Source organism: Adelges cooleyi, unplaced genomic scaffold (assembly GCF_023614345.1).
Source record: "Adelges cooleyi isolate 19-005CV unplaced genomic scaffold, UGA_ACOO_1.1 ACOO_flye_CR_arks_rails_tigmint_CR_PRNA_247, whole genome shotgun sequence".
NCBI classification, from domain to species: domain Eukaryota; kingdom Metazoa; phylum Arthropoda; class Insecta; order Hemiptera; family Adelgidae; genus Adelges; species Adelges cooleyi.
In genome coordinates this window covers 11,062,170-11,089,915 of record NW_026095912.1, presented here as the reverse complement: position 1 = coordinate 11,089,915, position 27,746 = coordinate 11,062,170, and the positions used below count along the sequence as shown (strand labels likewise).

General features: G+C 33.8%; 1 protein-coding gene across 1 annotated transcript in view; it reads right to left on the bottom strand.

Annotated features, from left to right (window-relative positions):
- The window catches only part of LOC126836931 (mucin-12-like), a 47,688-nt gene extending 30,152 nt beyond the window's left edge, over window positions 1–17,536 (bottom strand). Inside the window, exon 1 of the mRNA XM_050570651.1 lies at window positions 17,370–17,536. Within this exon, the coding sequence (XP_050426608.1) occupies window positions 17,370–17,520 (151 nt within the window). The 5' untranslated portion in view covers window positions 17,521–17,536. The remainder of the gene's footprint in view (window positions 1–17,369) is intronic.
- Window positions 17,537–27,746: the final 10,210 nt, after the last annotated feature.

Here is a 27,746-nt window from a genome sequence, read left to right as displayed (position 1 = left end):
AATGGGCGCGTCTTGTGCACCGTGTAAATAATAACGTACTTAAAATGACCAAAAAAATTACATTCTTCAAGAGCTGTCGTTAACGGATTAACGCTAATTACGATAATAGTAAGAGTAGTTTTAATTTTTATGTAATAACAACAGCAACGCAAGACCAGAAGAGGCGCATGTGAAACGAAGACAGCCGAGGAGACGGTCTCGCTCGAGCAATTAGTAAATAATTACATTTGAGGTAACAATTACACGATACACGCTTAACGAGAACGCGGCGGACAACATAATTATTATCATTAAAACTACATATCACTGTAAATCTTCCCTGTACGAGATACCGGCAAAACAAAATTTTTTATTTTTTTAAATAATCCAAGTCGCCCGTACTCGGTTGGCGTATTAGCGCCTGCGACGGGAAACAATTATTTATATGTTTTTGTTCTCATTAATCGAATAATTACACCGTGCCGGGTCGCGGTTGTATTCACTCATACACACACACAAACGCTATAAAACCTATAGAAGGTATTTTTAGACTAAAGAGACTAGTCCGTTTCTTTCATTTCGGTTATAAAATACATTACATACACACACAGTACCTGCGTTATTATTTTTATCGACATAGGAAACGCCGGCGTGCATCCACCAAAAGGTTTCACACTCCATCGGTCGCACGAACCTAACCTAAGCCGGCGGATACAAAAGAGATTTTTTCGGATCCACGTCCTCTAACCTTGCTACTGAGCGGAACAACGAACGACTATCACACACACACACACACACTACATAGTACACAGTACACATACACACGAGTAGACAACCTGTCCACTGTTGTAGTGTACCTGAAAATACCATATTATTAGGTACCTGATACACATTTGGAAGGACAATAATAGTATTGTGTGTACACGGTATGTCTATATACTTACTGCGAGTACCGGAGGTAAACAACAACAATAATAACAATACAGATTTTAAGGATTTTGATATTATATATTTTTTCGGTACATCAAATCGATACGGTAAAATAATTCAAAATGATAAAAACTCTAATTCGGATTTTACCCGAGGGAAACGTTAGTCCTTTTCCGTATTTCTTCGGTATCATTTAATTGTGCCGCTTCTTTTTTTTGTTGTTGTTCGGTTTGCCATTTAAAAAACACATTGCACATTGTCTATAATAATACTACTTATATACACAATGCATTGTGCCGATCGTACACGCCTACGCGGTGTTTTCGTAGCAAACGCAAAACCAATAATAAAAAATAAATTGGAATTCTATACCACACTAAGGGGTGCGTATACCGACGTACACCGAATTATTAATTATTATCAGTTCAATTGCCGTTGCCGGTAACTTATAGAAATCGTCACGGATTCCACGCGGTATTCTGTGTCGGCCAAATGACTTGTTAGGATGTTAGAAACAACGTAAATAGTGTTATATTTAGTAGTAAGTGTTGTTATATTTAAAAAAATGTTAAGCTTGATCCACATCAAACCAATTAAATACACTATACGTTTGGTCAGCGGCGCTACGCAGGATTTTGGAAATAAGGTGTTCAAAAAAATATTATCGATTGACGATTGTATATTATAACGAATAGCTTACAATATGTTTAATATTGATGTACCTATGTAAACTTTTTCTTATATAAATCATACATTGTAAATTATATTCGGTTTGAAAAAATAATATTAAACAGCACAATTTACGTTTATATACTTTTTTGGGAGGCTTGAAGAAATTTTGTAGGGTGTTTATGCCGCTTCCCAAAAAATTGACAAACGTCTTAACTTTGTATTTTTATCGTTATTTACTTATTAGTATAAATATGATAAAGTAAAATAGCCATACAGTCTTGGGAAGAGGGCTAGCGCCTTTTAGGCCACTTTTCCACACTGCTTCTCAAGTCAATGAATGAAGTATAGGGTGTAATTAATAAATGAAGACAGAAAATTGCCAACTGTGAAAGAAGACACTTTTTCGTGGGAAAGATCTTAGACTCACGGTAAATTCGGCAATGTGTAATACACTACTAGTGTCTACCGTATAAATTATAATGTTAGGTATTATATACACATGTAATATTATGGCGAAGAGCGTTTTACCAACCGTTGTCTGACGTCTTGATTTATTTATTTTCCATTTGAAATCACATATTTTACGGATTCGATAGAAATCAAATCGATATAAAAAAAAAAAAAAGTCGTTGTTGTTTTCTTGTGGTTTTTTTTAAATATCACATAAATAATTAAACCGTCAAGACGTGTCTGTGTACACTTTATATATTGTATAGCTGATGCATAAGCGATCGTTACCCTCGAACCGAAATTGTTCTGTTGTGCAGTGTACACAAACATAATAATAATAATAATACAATATAAAATATTTTATACCTACATCTTACCTATGCGTATTATACTGTCGTTAAAATATTATTGACCGACTATACGCAACAGTACGGTCTGCAATGCCCACGCCGATTCCCAAGGAACAACATTAATGCTATTTATCGAGACCACTTAAGGGCTACACGACAAGCCTTCGATGGTACACCGATAAAAAACGTTCGGGTCCGTATTTACCTACTTAAAACCACATAGATAATATTATATTCATCGGTGGCGCGTTAATGGTAACACAACGCCAGTCAACCACGCCGTAAAAACCCGTCCACCAATTAGCGGCTGAATTAATATAGAATATTTATATTTCACCGTATAATATTATAAGTCTCACTGTGGTATTCGTAGGACAGAATAAATAGATACATCAGACGAGCTGTAGATCTATGCGGGGATAATGGGGTAATCCCCTCGAGTATTCACGGTCGTCAACAAAATCATCGGATCGGTGTTTGGTGGATTAGAAAAAAAAAACAACTAGATAGATAATAACATATAGATCGATACTCTGAAATGCAAATATTATGATGATGGATGAAGCTCGTATAGAGGTTATTAACGAACACAACAAGATTTTTATATAAAAAAAAAAAATGTAAAAAACATCACATTTGCGTCAACGGTTTATATATTATACATAATATTACACAGGTCGATAAACAAGATATATAGCCAAGTCCGCTGATCCGTCGTGATTCGATATTATTAGACATAAGCCGAATCGATTCACATGTATAATTAAATAAGATCCAAGTATACATGTTATAAATCATGCGATCCGTTATTAACGGCTTTAAGCCTGGCGATGTGCATATATTATCATGTTTTTCTTACCGCCAAGTAGGTTTCTACTATATTATAGATTATAGAAGTTTGATGGATGACCCTTTTTTGCCATGTTTACAATATTCAGTCGTGTCAGTCGAAGTACACATCAATAGCGCTATTGTCAGTGACACCAGGGTCACCGAACGTAAGTGTACCTATAGCTGAATAATTGGCCTTTAGCTTAAAATACATATTATAAGACATGGTAATAACTTAGAGAGAAAAAAAACCTGAGCAACACTTGTGGTTATACATTGTTCAATCTGTAGTGGTGCGCTGATAATAACACTGCTACCGAAATACTCCTAAAGTAAACATTTGTTTTCATGGTTAAGGTTTTTTTTTAAATTATTTAATTTCTTAATTAGGCATGGTGTTTCAACACATTACCAACATGTCGGTTTGCCCGAAAAAACAAATTTAAATTTAACGGATCATTAAAATTCAATGGGCCGATCGCTATTTTTACATTTGTGGGGACCACCAAATGTGTAATTCGACCCTTTTCTTTTAATGGTTGACATATTATACAAAGAAAACCAAGGGGTGATTGTCCTTATAACAATTGTCACTGCGGTTCCAGAAGTAAGAACTGTAATCGAAAACATTTTAACCCACAGCCGAACACCGAATAACTTTAATTAAACATATTGTGTGCTTAATTTTTAAGCCATATTTTTTTTTTATAAAAGCTAAGAAACATTTTTTTAAAAATGTGTTCAAGCTCTTAAACAAAGTTTCTAAAAATCATAATTCTTTCTTGGTAAAACGGAGGAGTCTAAACTTGGTTCCAACAAAAGCAACTTTTTCAACGTATGCATCGTTCACCACGACGGAGAAAGAACATAACAAATCCTCTGTAATTACAATAAATACATTTAAAAAAAAACAAAATGTTTTATTTACTAAGACATTATGATAGAGTGAACTTAATTTGGACAAAAGTGTGGTCACAATTTTTATGTAAGTAAACCGTTTTTGTATTTGATGGGGCAGATACGAAGACTATACTCAGAGCTCAGCCATAAGCCATTTGGGTTTGAAATGTTTTCACGGCGTGACTGGAATAGATTTGAGAGTAAAGCGGAAAACATATATTCGACAGCGAGTCGACATTTTATTTATAGGCACATTGGACACCGTGCATTGATACACATGATATACACGGTATGACCTATGAACGGATGTGCGAAAAATAGCCAATAGCAAAATCCGAAACTAACACATTTTTTCACTATTATATAATACAGATTTGTCATGTCAATTGGATGCACACCTGTGTTAGTGTGTGTGGGTGACCATTGTTTAGGATGCTTAAACCACAGGCACAGACACCGCACGAGATGACACAAGGTCGACCGCCACATTTACCCGTCGCGTCCGCATGTTATCTTGTTGCTGCTGTGGCTGATGTCCGTCTTCTCCTAATAACATTATAATATCTGTCGATAGGTACGTACCTTATACACGCGCGTAATGTATTCCACAAGGCGACCGGAATAGGCTCGGATCGAATAAAATAATGATAATAAAAGTAACAACGAGACCAAACCGTAGCCCGTATGTACGGACAGATATGCGTTTCGTTAATCTCGTCTGGTGGATCGGAAACCGATCCTCTAAAAGGGCAGCAGCACACTCACGCAGACACGAGCATTCGGTATGCGTGTCGTAACGTTTCAATTTTATAATTTATGTACCTATATAAATACATTAGAAAAAAAATGGGGTATTAATACCCAATACGAGGTGCTGGTCGATCTTATCGGTGCCCGCGGAGCCCATCGATTTGTCATCCAATACACGAGCACTATATTGAGGGAACCGATTAAAAGTGAGCAAAGGGGATTATAATGACGCGACTGGTTGCCTGAGCAAAGATAACCGGGTTAACGTTAAAACCGTACCCGTACAAAGGTGTTAAGTAGCTTCACCGTGTACCGACAGTGAAATGAGTGTCCGGCACGACGATTTTTATGCATTAGCCGTGTACCGTGCGACTCGTCAGAGACCACACAACAACCATTACCAACAGCAACCAACCGTAATGCGATTTGGTTGAATTCGATTGAAAATCCGATTAATGGTCAGCTTCCAAAAAACTTCGTTTACAAACAAGACGACGGTGCTCGACAAGAACTAAACCGTTTAGATGGTGCGCCTAATAACCACTGTATATGAATCCTTTCCTATGAGTAATATTCACCTCCATAAATGTCGTTGTTGAAATTAGGTTTGCACGATTGAACGAATATTTATCAAATACCTATTCCATTGGCAAGCGGACACCCGGTTAGATTCGCTAGTCATGGGGACGACTATGGAGCTAAATGCTATATGCTATTTTGGACTTTAGGGGTTCACTTTACTATTCTTTCCTGTGGCTAATGGGTCTGCCTCCGAGATGAAATACTAATATATCAATGATAGTATAATAATATGAGTTGGATTATAACGAGTGTCAACTAGAAGTTAATATACTCACAATTAATTATGTGTTAGTAGCTGTAAAAAGCAAAAGTGCAAGAGGCTGTCATGACGTGGGTTTGAGGTGAATCAAAAGTGAAAAGGGTATAGCGCGCTTGTTGAACGAACTATTATCGGATATTCGAATCTCTGTACAACTCATCCGTATTATGTCACGGTTAAATCTTAAAATGCCAACAAGGAATGCATGATCTAGAAACGTACATACTGACAAACCGCCACATTGGTATTCAAGAACCGCTCTCCAGAGCAATACAACCGTGGCAGCTATTACTGTAATATTAAATTGCCGCCGTCGTATACATACATGCTATGCATTTGGGATTAACACGGCCAAGAGCGTGGTGGCAAGGTTAAATTTTCCATTTTTTTGCAAACGGGGTAATACATTCAGTTTCTAAAATTTAAAAGTGGAATCTACTGGAAGTGTTTTTTATACGACTAAACGTCTGTTGTGGGTGTTTATTTTCATAGTCCAGTCGCGCCCAAGCCAAGTCATCGTCGTTAATCGCGCGTGGGTCAAATCTTTGGCTATGATTAAAAATCAATTAACTTCTTGTACGCACCCCAACACACCCGTCGGGGCAATGTATTATATTACTATCGCCGTGTTGTATTATTTCGTATCAATTGTGTCCCTAGTCGATCGCGAGCCGGTTTAATCGTTTTTACATTATTATTCTTTTTTTTTTTTTAATATTATTATTCTTTTGAACGTACAAGCAGTTCCGCTGTTGTCCCGGATCGTCAATCATCCAACGGCGGCGGTGCCAGGGCAGTAGGTAACATATTATATTGTACAATAACATAATACACGGGGAAATTGTTTAATTATCGGACACGAACTCGGTCGACTGTCGTTTTGTACGAAGCAGCACCGGTGTGATTTATGAACGAGACCCGGCACCATGTATAATTATGTCTAGTAGCAGCAGCAGAAGCAGTCATAGTGGGTATATAGTAGTATTAGTTGTAACTTTAGAGTTCTGTATACCGGTGTGTATAGAACCAGACCGGAAACGAATTAAAACGCCTCGCTCGAATAACGGAACCGATTCGTAGATCCGGCAAAGGCCCAAAACCGTGTATATTAATATTAGTATTATTTTTTTGATATTAAAAATAAAATAAAAATACATTATACAATTATTGTATAATGACTGCGGAGAGGTGGGCCGGGATAGCCCCACCAGACGATGACCGTCTAGTCGGTGGTCGCATACCTTTCCTTACAAACAGAATACCTGCCCGTTGCCACCGTCGCTGCTGTTGTGTTAGAACATTGGTCCTCAATGAATGAACAGCTTCCGCCCTCCTCCCAAACACCTTACACCGGGATCAACGCATTGATAATAGTACTATTGTTATTACTATTACAGTAGTCGAGCGTGTTCAATTTGATGAAATAACTCATCTTTCAAGAATCAAGTCTGAAATTTACTATAATATACTCGATCAATTAACATTGATCTATCGGATAGTGCACGCGCCGCCTAATATGGGCGGGTCTTTATATTAATACATAATAAAGATATTAATCTTTATCGAATAAAGGCTATTAAAAAAAAAAAAATAATAATAACATTAATAGGTACACATATTATGTAAAATGATTGTACACAACGTGCGCCATCCGTTCGGCGGTATAGATGTCATACCCTTTTTTTTTTTTATTGCACAACCCAAATCCAATATAAACCTATGACTGGCTTTTTAACATCGAATCGCAATGACAATAACGTGTAGGTGTATATATATATATATATAAAATGTGTGTGATTTTGCACATGTCATCATCCGGAATAGGTACCGTGCAATTTTCCACAAACCAGCGTGCTGAATTCGACCGAGTCGGAGGTTCGAAAAAATCGAGCAGTTTTAGACACTTGCCCCGCACCCAAGCAGCCCAAATGGGGGGAAGGTGCAGTAAGTTTTTCGGGAGCGGTTTTCAACAAATGATCTGTTGGACGGCGTGTTTGTTTTTTTTTCTCTCCGATCGCGTCCTGAGAACCACTGCCGGCACCGGTGTGGAAAAACACCTCAGCCTCTCTCCATTCATGCCGGGCTGCCGACCGTCATTCTCATTCATGTCTTTGCCACGACCTCAGGTGTATATACAATAATAATAATAATAATAAAATAACCATATTAAAAGGTACCTGTATTATATATACACTATGTACTACGGACGAGCCGTCTAGCGGTCATACATAAAATGAGAACGAGAGAGCAGAAAAAAAAAAGAACGACCGGCCTTTGGTGTGCTTGTCACACGTACCTACACCGAAATTCCTGCGAGCACTGCTGCACCCCCCCATAACACCGCGAAATTATACAGTTGTCGCTTTTATTAGTATTGTCGTTTATTGTAATGCGGATATTTCTCTATTCATCCTTCTGTCGCAGCGACCGCTACAACTCGCACTCACTCATACGAAACCAACATTTTTTTTCTCATTCAAAAATACTACCCACCGCGTTTACTCGTGTCGACGACGGCCGTCACCTCCCCAGTTTCCATAAATAGGTATAACGCGAGAAGTTATATAGAGGCCTATAGTATAATATGTCGCAGCGCCTCGTGGCCGAATCGAACCGTTCAAGGATGTGCTAACACAAATTATACGCCAAGGTCTTGAGCCCAGGGATAATCCATTCCTGTTGGATTGACCAAAACCCGGTCAGTGTGAAAATGGTAATTTGCCATATGGCCCGGTGGTCCAATCACAATACCCGTTGTCAACTATTACTTGAGACAAATTTTTTAGTATGATCTTCGTGTGACCGATCGCTGTTAAAAGTCATTTTAGTAAAGTTGACTTAATGCTGAAAATCAAACCCGAAATTCCGACTTAGTGAGGAAACTCGAGACAGAAATAAGAGCCAGAACTACCATTACAGGCATTCACAGAAGCAAAACAATCACAATTTGTTAATCGATTTGGGTCTTTGCACCCAAATTTCGTAATCGGGTAAATGGTTATGGTTGTTGAAAGTATTCATACGTCGAATTAAAAGGAAAAGTAATTGGTATACTTAATACCTACTCATAACGCTTACTAATTACAAACCGCAATCAACATTAGGAAATAAATATATGACATTTAAGTATTTGTTCATTGTTCAGGGTAATAGTTACCTAATAACTACTTTATAAGGTTTTAGGGTTTAAAAATAGGGGTTTTATGGGCGTTACAGGTTCGGGTGAATTCGGGTACAACGACAGCCCTTTTACACAAAATATTATTTTATATTAATTAAGTAATATATCTTAACTAAATGTGTATCGTTAAATGTCCATGGGATTGAAAGGGTTTTTCATTGCGATTTAAAAATGTTTAAAAGTTAAAGTCCATAAATCCTATACAACATTTTTGATTATTATTATTTAACATTACCAGAGACATTGACGGGTTGTCCGGCACGCAGTCAATGATCAAATTTTAAGAATATATTAAACGGTGACGATTATGTAACACTATTCTCACAACGTTCTGCGGTCGATCGCTATTAGTGAAATAGTAATTTTAACAGATGGTCGAGTGCAGAATCACAACAACACCAACGCTGGTCAACCGGACCTCTCTTTTCGGAACCCTTTTCAATATTATAATAATATTATTACTTTAAGCTGTTATTCTTTCGACTTTCTGTGATACCAGAAAAATAAATTGTGTAATACGTGCTCGAGTACTAGTGTTGTTCGTGCATGCGCATAACTATTTAAGTCTACAGTGTATGCAGGACTGTAGTGTGTGTAGAAATTCCGGTGGCATTTTGGGAGCAGCCACGGCAGGGATGTTTTCGCAGAAATATTTCTGGCCATCGAAAAGAACCTGAACACCGGTACACGGATACACACTCTCGAACACAAGAGAAACACTTAATAATAATAATAATAATTCATCGGTACAAAATATCCGTGTCTAACATTCCGGGACAAACGCAATATTTTATTGTCATTGTACAGACTTTAGCTACACCCATAACATGTTATAACGGTTCGATATACATATTATACACAAGAAATGCCATTGACTCCGGTCACCGACCACCTTTTGATGGCATAATAAAATGGTCAAACGCCGGACGAGGTAACGATTTGCATTGTTTTAATTCATTCGTACTAAAAACCATAATGAATAATTTATTGGTACGGCGATAAAATGAACATGTAATAATTTTATTATCAAAGTTTAATCACAATTTTAGTGACGTGGTTAAGTTAAAATTGTTACCATATCGATGTACAATTTTACACACATAACCTACGGTGAATACTTATAAAAATAATTACAACAGTATAGCTATTTACTATTATACTCTATTGCTATTCAAACGCTGAATGATAATAATACTCTATATTAGGTATATGTATAATATATGTCTATTTATACGTATATAAGTACCTTTCGAGTATCTAGCGTTTAAAATTAAAATAATAATTATTATCGTTAGAAGACCGAGTAATGGCGATGTATGTAAGAATTTGTTGATGTTTATACGAACCGCTATACCTACATAAAAGATTGAGTAACCTTACCGGGTTCTTATAATTTATGGAAAAGTTATAATTAAAGCCGTCAACGCCCGCGCAACGTGTTTAATTAATTCGTCCGCTTTTCAAAGCAAAATGAAATGGAAAAAACATATCCATGTTAAAAATAATTAAAGCATTCTAACGGTTCAGGAACGCATCATCGCTATACATTTTATTTATTAAAACATTATAATCCGGTTTTTTTACAATACGAGGTGGTATTTCTTAATTATCAACTGGTTTATTTATGTATAAAGTGTTAAGCAGTTTTAAACCTAACCCGCACTTTTTCGTACTATCGGCTAAAAAATAAAACAAATATATCATAGTTCTCCAACTATTTGTAATAACAAGGTTTTAATACGTCTACTCACAATGAAATGAATATATTATAACAAGTTTAGTGTCTCCAATATAGTATTATGTATCAACTATCGTCTATCGCTGTCAAATAGTTTAAATATAAATACTATAATACAATAAATAATTACACAAACATGTTATGTACCTAACAAAAATATTATTTGATTAACTCGCGTATTCATTGAGTATTATACAAATATAAATCTATTAAAACATTAAAAAAACATAAAAAATCACAATTATGATAAAAATGTATTTAAAGACCAACAGTTAGCAGATACAGGAGTTATTACTATTGTGAAATTTGATAATTAAATAATATATGTCTGACGCGCAATTATAAAAAAATCGCCTTTTAAATAAAATACGGAACAATTAAGTTTTCGAAAAATACCATTTTAAACCCTAATCTAATCTAACCAACCATAAAATTTATTTCAAATTTATTCGAATGATCGCTTTTAAAAAAATAATGGTATGCATTTTTTTTTACAGGCCTGAAAGCGCCATATTTTACTGTTATCATAGGCACGTTGTTAAAATTTCATTAGTTAAAAATAATGATCTCGTCATGTAATTGTTTTTATCGACTTAAATAGAAAATAACGGTTCTTAGCTTCGATGCGGAGCATCTATTGAGATACTGATCAAATAATTCGGTCAGCATCTCAATAGAATTGGTGTATACAAAATAAAACAGATAATTAACTGTAAGACCAATAAGAAGAAATCAAAGATACTCATTTTACCTTAAAATCCTTGCAATTTTTCAGGTTTTCAAACATTTATGTTTATGTTATTTTATAACATTTTAAAGTCACTAAATATTTACCATTCTTAGTAATTTCCAGAGCTCTATCGACTTTTAAATTTAAATGAAAACGTATATATTTAAATAATTTTTTTTTTTGACTGGTCGATAACAATGTTCGGATAAAAAGTGTAAGGGTGTAAGGGTAGAGTGTTGTTTTTATCTGAACACATTAATATACCGCACTCATTCACCCTTCTTAGAATGTAGACATTAGTAACATAAATATAATTACCTAACACTGGTTATCGACCAGTCAAAATGTTCAATAAATTATCCTTTATTGTAAGGGTAATTAATTATGAACGTTACCGTTTAGGTTTTAAAAGCTGATAGAGCCCTGGAAAAAATAAAGAAGATACAATTTTGAATATTGTCAGACAGAAAAGAACAAAGAAAAACTACAAAGTTGCAATTTTTCTAAGAGAGTACCATAAATTAAGGCCCATTAGACTTTTGCTCTAACTGTAAGCCTTAAACGTTGTAGCCATTTATTTGTTAGTTTCTCCATGGCGACCGGCTGTAAAGTTTAATGAAAATAAGTGCTTAAAAAAATGAATTTATTTTTTGTACTTAATAACGTGTGCGGTGTAATGCTGTCAAGACTAACGGACATCCGCTAACGGTGTTGATAACATTATATGTATAGTCACTTCTTTGAGTGTCTTGTATTAAGCGCTTAAGGAAACGTTTAATTAAAATAAATTAAAAAAATAAAATAATTGTCCGGCTTCAATGTAGTCCATGTCCGTGGGGAGATTACGGTTCATTATATTTTACGATTAGGTGCAAACACATATACCAAGATTATCAATGTTATCCTATATTACTATAGTACGTAAGTTTTATTGCGAACCAAAATGGTTCATTCGCTTCGGGTGATAACGTGTAGTCGTTAATTTTTCGAAGCAATACGTTTCTTATTTATACTATATTCAAATTTACAGTATAATACCTATTTAATACTGGTATACACACACACACAAAATGGCGACTATAAAAAACATAATAATATAATATTACCGCAGCGGCTATTTTTTATTTGTTTTTTTAATTTTTATATGCACAACACAAACTACTTCGAACAACTGTTATTAGCATTAATACCATACGTGTATTCGGTGTATCTATTAAATAAGCCTATACGTTCTTATTAAATACCGGTTAATATTGTAAATATATATGCTTAATAAAGTAGTACAATATATAGAAACGTTTCAATATTATTGCAGACGAGGTATGTAATTAATTTCGTCAAAAATTACTATATAATATGATAAAATTATTTTGTTTGCTTTGGATAAAATTGATTGTTTTCTGTCTCTCTCACTCTCTAGAATTCCTCTGCGGCCATAGTTATTATACTGCAATTAATATTATGTCGATATGCAGATATAAGATATGATAACATTCAAATTAGTCTATGACTTCTAACATTATACTAGCTAACATATTTGTTTTTTTTTTCAAACATTATTAAAACTAATAACCAAACTCAAACGGATAATTATATATATATATATTTTTTGTAAACATTATTTTGGTTCCTATCACAATTTATTGTTAACTCTTTGTTTTGTCACCACAATTAAATATATTATAAATAGTACGTTTGTACAGATAATGCGTGGACGTTTTAACTATTTTTTAATATAATTTAATGTTTACACATTTGGAAAAACAAATGACAATAGTGCAATGCTTAGTTATTATTGTTGACTTCAAAAAAACACAAATATTAGGAAAATATATTTAAGATTTTAATATTATACATGCAATGTATACAATGTTACAATTATTTTTTTATCGTCCAAATTTTATACATAACATGTATTATATTATCCTACGAGGTTTGAAACGGTTCCCAACATAAAATGTTTGTGAAAATTATACAAATAATAAAACCCAGGTCAAGTGTTGGCGTTGTACCTACATATATATATATATATATATATATATACATTTTTTTATTGCTATTCTTATTATGTTATTATTGCACCAGACTAAATCAGAACCGAACGACAATCGTTAAATAGAAACTTAAAACACAGTATTAATATTATGTTTTTATTCACAAAAAAACGCGTTTTCTTACTCCATGGGTCATATAAGGTTTGAGTCTTAAGTGACTGAGGTCAGGCTAAACACACCCATGTTTAGAGCCACGCTAAACGGGTTGACTAATATTATAGCTTGTCTGATTATACTTGGTTAGGTTAGGTCGATACCAAAAAAATCTATACCTAAAAAGCTTTAGGCTTTTTTTTTTATGAGGTTATTACTATAAGAGGAAATTTTAATACAAATGATAGTAGATATAATATAAATTATGTATAAAGATTGTACTAAAAAAAAAAAAAATGTCTATCGAGGGCGAACATGAACGAATAATAATTATGAATATGTGGCATTAGGAAGAGTCAGTAAGTTACACAGTAAGGTAATCATTTAGTTAGAACAATATACATTATATGTATAAAAGTGATCAGGTGACACATTACACAGTGTGGGCTAATCTTAAGCGGATCAAAGGCACCGAACTCATAATTTATATTTATTTATTTGATTTATCTATTTATTTTTATTTAGTCATGTAATTTACGAGTATACTGACAAATTTCAAACATAAAATAGAATGGTGTGGGACATGGGTGTTGGGTGTCTTGGGATTTATTAAAAAATATAAATCTAAAATCGATTTAAAAAACATTTTCAAATCAAACGTGATTTGTGATTTTTGGATTTCGGTGCCTCTGATTTTGGTTGAACACTGACTGAACATAACGTGCAAACAAATACCATTACATACTATACGTTAAGTCTATTCAGTGTAATAACAATACAATTGTAAATCAACAGCAGCTGCTGCTATAACGACGAAATTGTTGGTATTTTTTTGAACTTCCAACAAACCGCCTTCTAGGGTAATAATTTAATATTATTCTTTTTGTGTATCCGTAATTATTATTATACCGCGGATAGCACGTTTGTATCGTTTACATTACATAATAATATTATTGTCAGCGGGTTGAATACAACGTTATCGCCATTATAAAATAATAATAACGAATGTGTGAATATCTACCCTACAAGGTACACAATATCATGTACCCCGTAGGCTGTTGTAGATTTATCAAAACGCATTCACCGTCCAAAGATGACAATAAATTATGTTTTCCGACTGTGGTCCACTAGTATAGTAACACCGGACAGTATCCCTCAAAGGTATCTAAAAGGTTCAAGTGAGAAACTAGAGAGAGATAAGTATGAACCTTTGACGATAACAATGTTGCACACTATTGTAGCTGCTTGTGTAACAAATTAAAACCACAGTTAAATAAAACCTCCTGGTTAGAATATGACGCTAATAATAAAGTACGGAACAGTCTAAGTGCGCTATCATGCAATAATGTGTGGTAAAGACAATAATGAAATACGATTAGGGTGGATCATCTTCTGTCTGTAACAATTTGTTGCCGATACTACTAATATGCTACTAGTGTGAATTTGTTCCTTTGTTTGTAGTTTTGAATGAAAATATTGATCACAGATTTGTGAGAAAATTGTATTTGTTCAAAGGGATATAGACTATGGTTTTTAATCAATTTTTTGGTTCGTCATCGTATGTCGATAGTTCTATACAAAGGTTAAAAATGTTTTATACAAAATTGGAGCTAATTCGACATTTTAAAAAAAATTTAAGCGTGGTGTGACTTAAAGTTTAAAAACTATGTAAATGTTTTGGTTTTTTTTCTCGATTTTGAAGGGGAAGGGGTAAACTTCTTAAATTCTTGCTTCAATAAGGTACTTAATCATGACTTTTATTCCTGTTCTATAGCTTTCTTGCTACATAAAGACATCGGTTCGGCGGTTTATAAAATATATCATGAGTTGTCGGACCAAGCATAATAATAAAAACCTTAACCTGGAAAAAAGTCCATTCTTAAAATGTTTTGTGCCTGGAAATATTACTGAAAATAGATCGTTGGTGGAACTACAACAAATATACAATTTTCTCATCAAAATCTCTAATCAATATTATCATTGACCCCTATGCAAGCATATAAACCGTCCCCACTCTGCTGTCGTTTATTTAATGTATGTTGGTGTATTATATGTACGAATTAAAGTTACAACGAATTGTTTTTTAGAAACAAAAATGTATAACTTTAATGTAATGTAGCTATTGGTCTCGTTCCCGGAAGCGACCTGGACATCGCAATTCCTTGGAATACGCTCAGGTAAGCAAAATATTTCTCGGTTTTATATTCTTTTTCTACAAATCGAAATTCTTTTTGCTTTAATCGGGAAAAAAAAATCGAGAGAGATAGACAAAAATATACGGTGTAGTGTTTCTTCTATTTGCAATAAACGTAAAGACACTGATTTTTCTTTAATAAAAAAATATAACATATATGTATAATATTTGTGTGATTCGGTTTTCGTGCTATACAGTCAATACTCAGAACAACGTATTTGTTGTAGTGGCGCCGGGCTTATAAACCGTGTATTTTACTTTTGTATTTAACATTATATCATTATTATATACGAGCACAATAAGGTATCCGGTACCAAATATCCACTCACATGACGGGAAAGATCAGAGCTTCCTGGTATAGAGCAGATTATATATATTATATATAATATATAAAATGTGATCGCGATAAGAAAACGCTCTCTCAATCCGTTCCTCGCAACCATTAGGTGTTTTTTTTAAATTCTTTTTAGTCAATTATTCATGTTAGTTTTGCCGGTGAAGAACACATTTTTAGTATAATCGAAATCTTTTCTATGATTATCAATTATGTGCATAAAGAATTTTGTGACAGACTAATAAACGTTTGAAAATGACTGGTTTGATAGACATTTTTAACGTTCACTCGACGCCCACGGGTAAATTATTGCTAGCTCTGGAACAAGACAGGATCGGTCAAGTCAGCCAAAAACACACATGTTTAAACAAGTAACAAAAATTGCCATTCATATATTTTTGTTATACTTATATGTTGTATACGATCCGGATCGCGTGGATTGTCGTCACAATGGTATGTATTGTGCGTCATCCTCGGTTAACACAATTGGAAACAATTTTCTTTGATAACGACCGGCGATAATCAATTAGAAGAAAAACGATTATGTTCACCCGGTTTCGCCCATGCAATTGTAACGTTTAATCAGCCGACGGACTAAACCTGACCAACCGTGAAAACATAGAAATATTTTGCCTAATTAAATAAATTTCCAAGTACTCGACCTCTTAAAATTACCGCAACAAAAACAATTTGAGTAAAAATTAATATTGATCTTACTGAATTTCGCGAATACGTATAGAAAATATTTTTTCGTTTTTTAAATTTTACAAAAAATCCAATGAAATATTAATATTTTCTAAAAAATCCTGAAAAATTTGTTTGAAAATAATATTGGTATGTATTGTCTGAATTTGTCCTTATGTTTAAAAAAAAAATAGGGAAAAGTTTTTTCTTTAATTATATTTTATTTAAATCTCCTGGGTGGGATTTTTTACAAGATACATTTATGTGTTTAATGTCAAATAATTGTACACAAGTCACTGAACTAGGTATTCGATGAAATTAAAAGAATATAAGATTAAGCTAATGTGTTTCAATTTTCTACTATTTAGTTCTTATCATTCAAATTCTACTAACTCGACGTTTTTCAATGGTTTTTTTTTTTGTAAAACCGACAATTTTTATTGAGAATTTTTTGTATTAGCTTTCGGATAAATATACCGACATTATAGTCAAAATAAATGCCCTCAAAAATAAAATTTTGTTATTCGAAAAATAAAATAAACGCCTAAGTACATAATATATTTTTACACGATTCTCACCCCTCCCCGGAGGGGTAGATGTCAATTAATCTTGTATAGGGGGGTTTTGGCGGATATTCGTGGATTAAAAACAGACTTACCGGAATGGAACACGGCCACCAGCAGGAATAACGCCAACATTCGGCGTCCAACCGGTGAGCGGCCGGCGATGGCCGTGACGGACGTCATGTCGTCCACGGGAACAGCGTGACCAGACGGGTCCAGAGACAGCATGGCGCGAGCGGACCGCATTGTTTGCCGACAGAACGTTGACTGACTGGCTGCGTGTGATAGGTTCGCCGGTAGCGGCTGCGGTCGTTCAGCAGCGGCGCGGCGCCGGTGAACCGATTGGTCGACTCTTCGGCAAAACCCGACAACTACCCCCACCCTGAAAAAGTCACCACGGTAGCCGTTTACCACTTTCGCCAAAATTACCGATTTCATGTGCTTTGCGGCAAGCAATAGGGTCTAAGATAGAAAAATTACCTACCATTTAAAAGTCGGAAAAAAAAATGTTGTACAAGTAATATTTAATTCAGACTCAAGAGGGTATATTTTTTTATAGGTTAACATCATCAGACGTACTAAAAAAAATTGTATTTTCCATACTAAATAAAAATATAGTTAAAATTTACAATTTAATACAAAGATATGCCTCTTTTAATACAAAGAGGCATAGTCATTTATAAATGATGCTAAATGCTGATCACTTGTAAATTAGTTCATTTTTCAAAATTTTAGATAATTTCCCAAACGTATTGATTGTTACTTCATACTGATGTATCTTTCGCAACTTATCACGTTGAGCGCAAACGTGATTTAATCATTTTCACCTATACATTTTTAGGCCGACTTGAAAATTAAGTTATACATTTCATGTTGGTATTAAAATTTAATCTCCAGTACTGAGTACTTGGGTAAGTAAACCTACATCTTCCGAAGAGATCAAATGAAAAAATCCCGACAAGAACAAGAGTACAAACGCATGAGATATTCTCAAGAAACTGCTGAAAAGAACTGAGGTAAACATAATGTCCAAGCGTCAACGTTTTGGTAAATGATACTCCACAATGCAAAGCGGAAAAGGTATTGGTTTTTCTATGATGTAGGCTTTTTTTGTGTCTCTATACACTGTAACTTTTTTACTACTGGGCCAATTCCTTCAAGTAGCAACTCTATAAATCATAAATTTTATCTAGTCGGTACTTTGGGGGGGGGGGGGGTAAAAGTTGAAAACGTTTACTTTTTCACAGTTAAAATTTGAAAAAACAAAAAAAAAACCATACGAGTTTTTAAGTTAGAACTTTTACTGACTATAATTTCGAGAAAAAGAGTCGGATCGAGTTGAAATTTAAAAGGAATATTTATTTAATATGCTTGCACACGTCAGTTGTATCAAATTTAAATTATACCTATTTCCCAACCCCCTAGGGGGGGTGCAAGTTATTTGGGGGTTTTTAGCCGTAGCTTTAAGACTTTTAAGTTGAAAAGTTGTCAGTAGTTAGAACTCATACGTATCCACAGCACATTAAACGAGGAAAAAATTCGGCACTACAGTTTTTCTTTAATTGCCAGAAAACTTCGCAGATTTCGTGTATTTTAACAAAAACACCTAAAATCTTAATCGTGATTTTATCCGAGAGGACTAGTACAGTAAAGTATAGGCATAATGGAATCAAAGCAACGAGGGGACGGAGAGGTCACAGGTCTACAGGAATTATTATAAATAAAAGTGATATAATTGAATAAAATCACTTTCAAATAAACGCTTTGATGCTTATTTGTAAATACAGCACCTCAATTTAATACTTTCTAACTTTGTTGGATTATACTGTGCTTGGTGTGGCTTGAAAATACTAACTACTGATTTGCATCAAAGCGTTTTTTCGAAAGTGATTTTATCACTTTCAGATTTAAAAACTCCTGTAAACCACTGTACTGGTTTTTTTTTTATAATATTTTTTTCCAAAGAAATAAATGTACGACTCTCGTTGTACCTGACAAAATATTTAAATAATCTATTGATCGATTTTATATTGACTATTCCATTTTACGACTGTTAAAAGTTTTAAATGCGGTCACATTTTTTGTTGTAGGACAATCGGTTAGTTGATGTTATTATTCAGTCAAGAAACTGTATTGTCCACAATCTAAGTGAAATTTTAACAATTTTATTTATAAACTTATTTACTTTAATAGCTTATAAAAATGACCAGCTTTTCCTTAAATTCCTAGGTTTTCATAGTTTTCTTAAGCTTTTTAGACATAAATTCTTTTTATATGAAAATGCCCAGCTTGATGTTTCAATGATATACCATTCAAATTCTCAGGTCATTAGAATGCATACTGCATAGGACGTATATTTTTAAATTATTATTATTATTATTCTTGTTTGAGAATAGGACTCAAATTACCTAGTTACATGTAAACCCTTCTACAACCAATTTCACCGGCAAAATTACAGTTATAAAAACCCAATAGAAAGAATTCTAAAATATTATTTTAGGTAATATTATTGATTACCATTCTACACATTTCACTGAGGCTCTTGTAGGCCCTTGTAGGTACTCATTTACCGAATACTTTATAATTATTCAGTTAGTGCATAAATAATAGGTATTAGTAAAATTACATAATTCGTTATTATATAAATGTAATTTTAGGGGTTGCTTATGCAGCTTAATGTACACATTTAGGTAACCACCGTGATACGTTGGATTATGGTCACGTTTTTTTTACCATGAAGTAAATCATAAATAGTTTGGGTTTTAGTTAGGTTAGAAAAAATTCTTCTTGGTAACTTGAATTCTGACTGAAGCAACGAGAAATTATAATTTTTTTCCCATATTTAAACAAATCCAAAGCAATCGATGAAGAAAGTCGTGTCCTAGTTAGCCGAGCAAACACGCCACCGATAGATGGAATCCTACTAAATAATTAAGAAACTTCCTCTTATAGATCAATAAGTAATTTAAGCATACACCTTAAACCACAATAGTAGATAACATATTATATTTAACTCACAAACAATGTCGGGCAAAAGTCGGGACAAACAAAAATGCAGTTTACCTTCCTCAAAAATCACTATAAAAAAGAAACTCTTCAAAAATGTTTATCAAGTAAAGTAATATTAGTTTTACTATTATTTGACATTTTTAAATAATTATTTTTTAAGTTCAAAGAGTGCAGCTGGGTAATGTGCGCAGATAAAACTAAATCTACTCTCCACCCATTCTAAATTTTAAACTTTAATAACTCTAAAACTATTCATTCAAAACTGGTTATCGACCAGTCAACATTTTCAGCAAATTATTCTTAATTTAAAAAGTTAATAAAATGTGTACGTTACGTGTCATTTAAGTTTCAAAAGTTGATGAAGCTCTAGAAAATACTAAAGATAAAAATTAAATATGATCTAATATAGCATAAACAAAAAAGTTTTCAAAAAGAAAAACTACAAAATATCAGTTATTTTAAGAGAAAACCTGTGTAGGGCGTTAAAAGAATCACCCGGTGTACATATACATTTTACACACTTACTTGCATCGATTTCCCAATTTTTTCATTACTACAATAAAATACCGGGTCCTATTGTTTGTTGATAAAATATATATTTTGACCGTTTTAACGAACAGCTACCGTATTGTAAGGCGAGTCGACTGACGTCACAGTAACTCCATAATGGGTATATAATATATACATATATTATGTATATGTATATATAATTGAAAAAGAACGCTACGGATAATATAGAGAACCTTAATTATTATTGTGACAACGGTTTCCGGAATCCAAAAGTGTTCAAAGAGTTGAGATGTGGTACAGTTGTTTTTATAATTGCATGCAGAAAAAAAAGAAAAGGGGTAAAATATAATACAACTCACAACAGCCGGAACTGACTTAAAGACAAAGACTTATTTTTATGTTAAGGCGGTTCTATTTATGAATTCTTCAATGCTCGCTATTTATATAATAGAAATAATTAACAAAAACTCTACGAAATAATATCTACAAAACTCACTGGGTTTGGTCCTATATGTGCGCGACTGTTAATTGTTGTAAGCGAACAGCTGTTTAATCTTTATTTGAAAAAAAAACATTCCTTTAAGTACCTTTAGATTTTTACAGATATGCCTATTGTGTGGATTGAAAAAACTCATTTTGCAGTTAAATTATTCTAACCGTACTGAGTCATGTCAAGTTAGACTAGATAAGTTAGAAGTATAACTTGTATGTCGTTGGTATAAAATCAGTTTATTATCGTGTATTTTATTTGCTGCTGTATTAAAAGGCAGAATACAAAATATAATTTGTGGTAGGTACATACAAAATTGTATTTGAGCACAACCGGTGAAGTAATTTCAAAAACATTTTTAACTTTGTTTTGTATCTCACAACCGTTTTTTTCGATTACTATCAGCTGGTTACTATATTATTATTAGGCGGAATGATGTGCAATTAGCCCGCTCAGCGTTAATATGAGCAAAAATGTAACATCTATAATAGTTAAATTTTGTCGGTGGATCGGCGCATTATTTTTGTGCGACGGGTGTTCAAGAATTTCGTCAATCCATTCCTTGAACATGTACAAGAATATATGTCTAGTCTGTACTTGAGGAGTACCACACTTAGTAGTAGTAGTTTTGTTGGTAACATAATTGTAGCCGCTTCTGGCCGATCCGTATTGTTTGTTGCCGCAAATCAGAGGTCCGCCGCTGTCACCGTGACACACCATTTTCTTGTCGGGTTTTGAACACAAAAAATACTTCCAATCGTCTGGTAACAGTAAATATTTAACAAGATTTCAGTCAGTGCACCGTGGAAGGTATGAAACGATTAGATATGTTGGACTGTGCATCGACGACCTGTTGGGTTTGTAGGGGAGTTGATAAATACTATGTAATGCTATTAGGGTAGATTCGTATAATAGCGTCAGGAGCAAAGTACGTTTTGCCTTCTTATTTCCCCTCTCCTAATCTACCCGAATAGAAGAAATGGGAAATCCAATGCGGTTTTGCATGCTATAGATACAAAGACTCCATGTACAGTACATACAAAATTCTGGCGCCGTGCCTGCATGTACTATTCACTATTGGAAACAACATGAGTTCCTTAGCTCCTAATGGAATCATAAGAAGACTCCGATGAATGATGTCGTACAGCTGCAGACATTGTTAACGCGGCTCTCGCCAACCGTATGGAATTAAGTGAAGTACTTAATAAAATAGAATAACTAGTCAACTGCTCGAACTCACCATTTCGAATATTTGGAGATGGGGCGCACGCATTCTGACCGTATCTGACCACCACGTCGGTTTGGTATCCATCATCTTTAGGAGCCACTTGTTTTTCTGTTCGACCGAATCCAATAACTACACAGTGCATTTCTTTGCCGTCTCCGAACTCTTCCGGTGTGCCGCCGATCTCTACGAAGGAGTTAAACCCTTTGTACTCATGTTCGATCTACGTGCGATCCGTACAAAGCCATGTGTTACACAGGGTGATCATTTTATCGTGAACCACTCAATATATCATAGGATTTAATAAGAAATACATTTTTTTTTTCATAGTTATTTTTATACAATGTGATCTCAAATTTATCACGATTTTTTTTTTGTTTTTACCCCCCTCCCAACTTAGTTTTTTACTTAGCACAACTCAGTTCACAACTGTTTTAAAAGTTAGGACGGGATGGGAAATGCACGCAGATAAAAACAATACTACACTCCACCTTTCCTCCTTGCCTAAACTTGAAACTTCAATAACATCAATAATCAACATTTTTAGTACATTATTATCAATTTAAAAAGTTAACAAAGTGTATGCATTACTATTTAAGTTTCAAAAGTTGCTATAAAAAAATCAATATGAAAACAAAATTAATTTCCCTATGACTTATGAGATATTGAGTGGTTCATAATATAATTATCACCCTGTATATATTGCAGTCTTTTAAAACAAAAATATCTAGATATACAACTTCCATGGTACGGCAATTTTTTTTTTTGGGGGAATGTTTGCCGCGATCGAAACATTTTTTATGTTAGGCATATGTGAAATTTTTAAACGTGGGGTGTAAACTAACGCGATTCTGGACAAAATTAGTTTTTCTACATTTTTAATATGTGTACGCATTCAAATCAGCAGTTGCGTTAGTAAATTTAGTTAGAAAAATAAGAGGTATATATATGTAAAAACTTACAAATACCAGAACCTAATGGTATAACTTAACCGTGTCTCGTCCCTAGGCTTTTTCGTACCACCCGTTTAGCCGTTATACGTGTAAATATATATATATATACTTCTAATAGACTTATGTCCGGCGTGTGGTAGTGATGGCGCTTGTAACCCCGATGCTGGTAGATGCCCCGCACCAGTCTCTTCAGCTCATGGTTTAAATTGGATTTCCTGAAATGGCCTCGAGACACCTGTTGTCGGACAGATCATAATTTAGCAACTGTTTATACGAACACTTCACTCTTTTTAAGACAATTTTATTGACGTTGATTTTTCAACGCAACTGCGCCATTTACGCCTTTGGCACACACCTTCATGTCAGAAGGGATCATTCCCCAAGTACAGTGGGCGGCGGTCAACACGAACAGCGGTTGGATTAGCGACCCCGTACACATGCGAGTAGGCCCTATCACGTGTATTACATACGGATACTTAACGTTGTCGTACACTGTGCCATAAGCAACCATGTCCTCCACGTGGTCGACGGTTTGATCGATATCGTAATCGACACATTTAACTGAAGTTTTCACCATCATGACAAACCAAATCAAAGACCGCGTACAGCGCATTCCTACAGTGTATGGATTGAGCGATCAATTTTTATCTTTCACAATCATTTCTAAACGCACGATTTTCTATAGGTTCAGCTATAGTCACAGTCGGATTTGTGAACATCTGTGCAAATAGACGTGAAGAATTGTAAAATAATAAACAAGCGATAGATGACGATAAATGATAATAATTTATAGTTAGCCAACATTCTAACAATGGTTAAACTCACAACTGTGCCGATCCTAACACACAGATAAAAACTACTTAACAAACATATGTAATGTGTATATTGTATATTGCAGCTGTATAATTAGTTTAGTTATAATTTGTTAATAAACAAATGAACTAAGAAAATTTCAAATTTGTTTTAATGATGGGTAAATGTTGAAATCGTTGACTGTTGGCTAACTAAAAATTATTATCGTTATGCATGTCTTGTTTATTATTGTTAAACTTTTGGGTTTTCCCTAACTAATACTATTAATGCATCAATTGGTATAATAATAGTGTATACATCCTAAAATCAAGAACAATTTGTTTTTGAAAAAGAAAATACCTACTACTCACAATCACATTACCTTAAACCCCATTTAAGATTTACCAAAGTACTGTTTTTAACTAATGCCTAACATAATATATAAATTGTTTTGTCCGTAGCAAATTAAAAAAAAAAAAAAAATCATGCAATGTTCATATTATTGAAAAGTTGTATTTTAGACCTTTCCGTTTTATAAGACACAGTCATAATATATAACACTTGGCTTTATACTGATTACACGTAGATCGAATATAAGTAAAATGGCCAGTTTTCAAGCAATTGACTAGTTGTAAAAATAGTTCAAAATTTGGTTTCTTTGTTCATAAGTATCATAACCAAGAAAATATTATTTAGCTTTTTCCCTAAAAGGGACGGCAACAGTTTATTTCACTTTTTTGGGTGTAATTTTTAGCTACATTTTTATGAAGACAACAATTAATATTTAACTAAAATTGTAAATTGAAAGTGTGTATAACAAGTGTTTAAATGTGTACTAATGTCTTTAGGTTTTTTCGGTTGGTCGACTAAAAATAAAGACAATATAGTGTTATTTAGCTTATTATTTTGAATAATATATTATGTACGTTAATGTTACTTACATACCTTCCGTTTCAAACTCATAATCAGAAATCAGAATTTCAGGAGGATTTGTCACTATTATAAAATACAAAATATTATATTAACTTACAATTCCACCGAATACAATTGTTTACAATTTTAGAAAGTTTTCAGTTAGTGATAGATTTCTAATCGATATCCTTCAAGGGAAGTTTTGCAGATATGTATATTTGAAGAAGAAAATAATGTGACCATATCTAATACTGATTAGTTATTGAATTTGGCGGCAACTTTGTAAGAGAATAAAATAGTTTTTAAATACATTTTTTTAAACATAAATGTGTAGGTAAGAGTGAACGCCAATTTTCATACAATTAAAACCACGCCGGACTTGCTTATTGTACGTTAATCGAATTTTATAATGAATTTTACCTTTAAACTGGTCAAATATGTAACGAATTACAATATATTTATCAATTTTCGAAACACTAACTGTCCGATTCCGGTTTACCTTAAACAAGTTATGTGCCATTATCATGATTAAAATATGTTCAAAAGCTGAATACAATAAAGCCTATATTATAACGTACTTTATTATAATATATATTATAATTTAACAATACGTCATAAATATTATATTTGACGTTTACATACAAACTTAAGACACTTTTTTTTTAATATAAAATATGATTGTGTTTATCCCAAGAAACAAATATCAGAGCGACGCAATAAATTATAAAAAACATATAGAATTTCACCGGTTTTTATAAAAAAAAAATGTTTTTGTTAACATAACATTATAGGAACCTAGGTTATTTTCTCGCAATATTTTAATAATAAACAACACAATTTTTTTTTCTCGGACATATGTTAATTATACACCCAACTTGAAAATTCCAAATATCACAATAACAATATAGTATTCAGAACTATATTTTAATTAATAAATAGTACTTAAAAAATGTATTTAATTGGTGTGCGTAGTTTTTCTTTTTTTTTTTAATATTTCTCAAGTTTTGCATTATAAAGTTAGAATCGTCGTTTTAAAAAAATACAAATTATTTTTATTACAAAATAGCAGTAGTCGATAAAAATAGTATTTATGTTAATTACATAAAATTAAATTTTCACAAGAAACGCAAAACATGTACGTATTAGCACTTAGCAGTATACATAACACAGTATAAACCGCCCATACAACGTTATGTATGAATTTGAATTACCATAAAACTCATATTATTGTTAAAGGACGAATAAACAAATTATATAATAAGGGTCGACCATAATCCGTTTAAAAAATTCTAAGTCGTTATTTGATAGAGCCGAGGCGATACAATTTTACTATTATTGCGTTAGAAAGTTCAGTACAAAGTAAGAAACATATGTGTGATTGACATTGGTGTAATCTGAATTGACATATTGTGGTTTGTTGATCAAAACGTGACTCTCGTAAATGATTTTAAATCACTAGGTTATACTAAGTTAAAGGAAACCTAAGTCGATGGAACTATTGCAAATCAAATACATTGTATGGATGTAAATAAAACACATTTTTGAAAAAATAGACGAACTCAAGTGACATTTGTGTCACAATTAACAGAATTAATGTCTGGACCCTCTGAATACGATGGTTGGCGCGAAGGAAACAGCAACCCGAAAGTAATATGATGAGCTGGGAGGATACAAATAAAGAAGACCAGTTTAACATTAGTTGGATAGCGTCAAACAAGACCTATAGTTACCACTGGGAGTGGCAGATTGGATGAAAAGCATACTAAACTTGTAAGATAGCGCCAAGACTCTTGAAGAATTGTGAGGCTAAAGAGATAGAGAGAGAGAGAGTTGATCACAAAGCCTCGTTACGGCATTGGTTACAGGCCGACAGTCGGGCCTCTCTTATTTTTTCGTTGAGCTTCACGGTTTCCGCGTTCAATTTTTTTAGAACCGTTACACCCTTCGAGTACTTGGCTTTGGTGTACCGTTTGTTTTTTTTCATGTGGTAAAAGCTATTGGCCAATTGGTTGACGCTTTCCTTCAATTTCTCTACCAGCACGACTGGACGCTGCATGTCATTGTCCGATTGAGAGCTACAAGATTGGTCGGCGGCTGTCCCGGACGTCTTCGCGTTGTTCTTATTTATTCGTACGCTCCTTATCATGCTTGTCTTTATGTTGTTACATTTCTTCACGCGTCTTACGCGGGTGGGAGCGTCATCACTTAACACGCTGTCTGTAGTCATTGTCAACAGAGACTCTCTGCTCGTCACTGCCAAATTATTACCGACCCGATGTCTCTCTGATGGATTTAGCTGATCTAAATCGCCTCTGCCACCGGCTATCCTCGGACAGTCCTTCCACGTGGTCTTGTTGGCGTGTTCGTTGACTACTTGACATTGTTTGGAAGTCTTTTTTCGCACTTCGACCATGTCCACCGTCAGCTGTTCCATCGTCTTGATAAAATCATCCGCTGTTGCGTTGGACGCGCCTAATCTGATTTTATCGTGTGGATAATAGTTACATTCGTGAAGGCGCATCCAATGAGATTTGTCACGATTGTGCATCGAATTGCTATTATCGTTGACGTTCATCGAGTC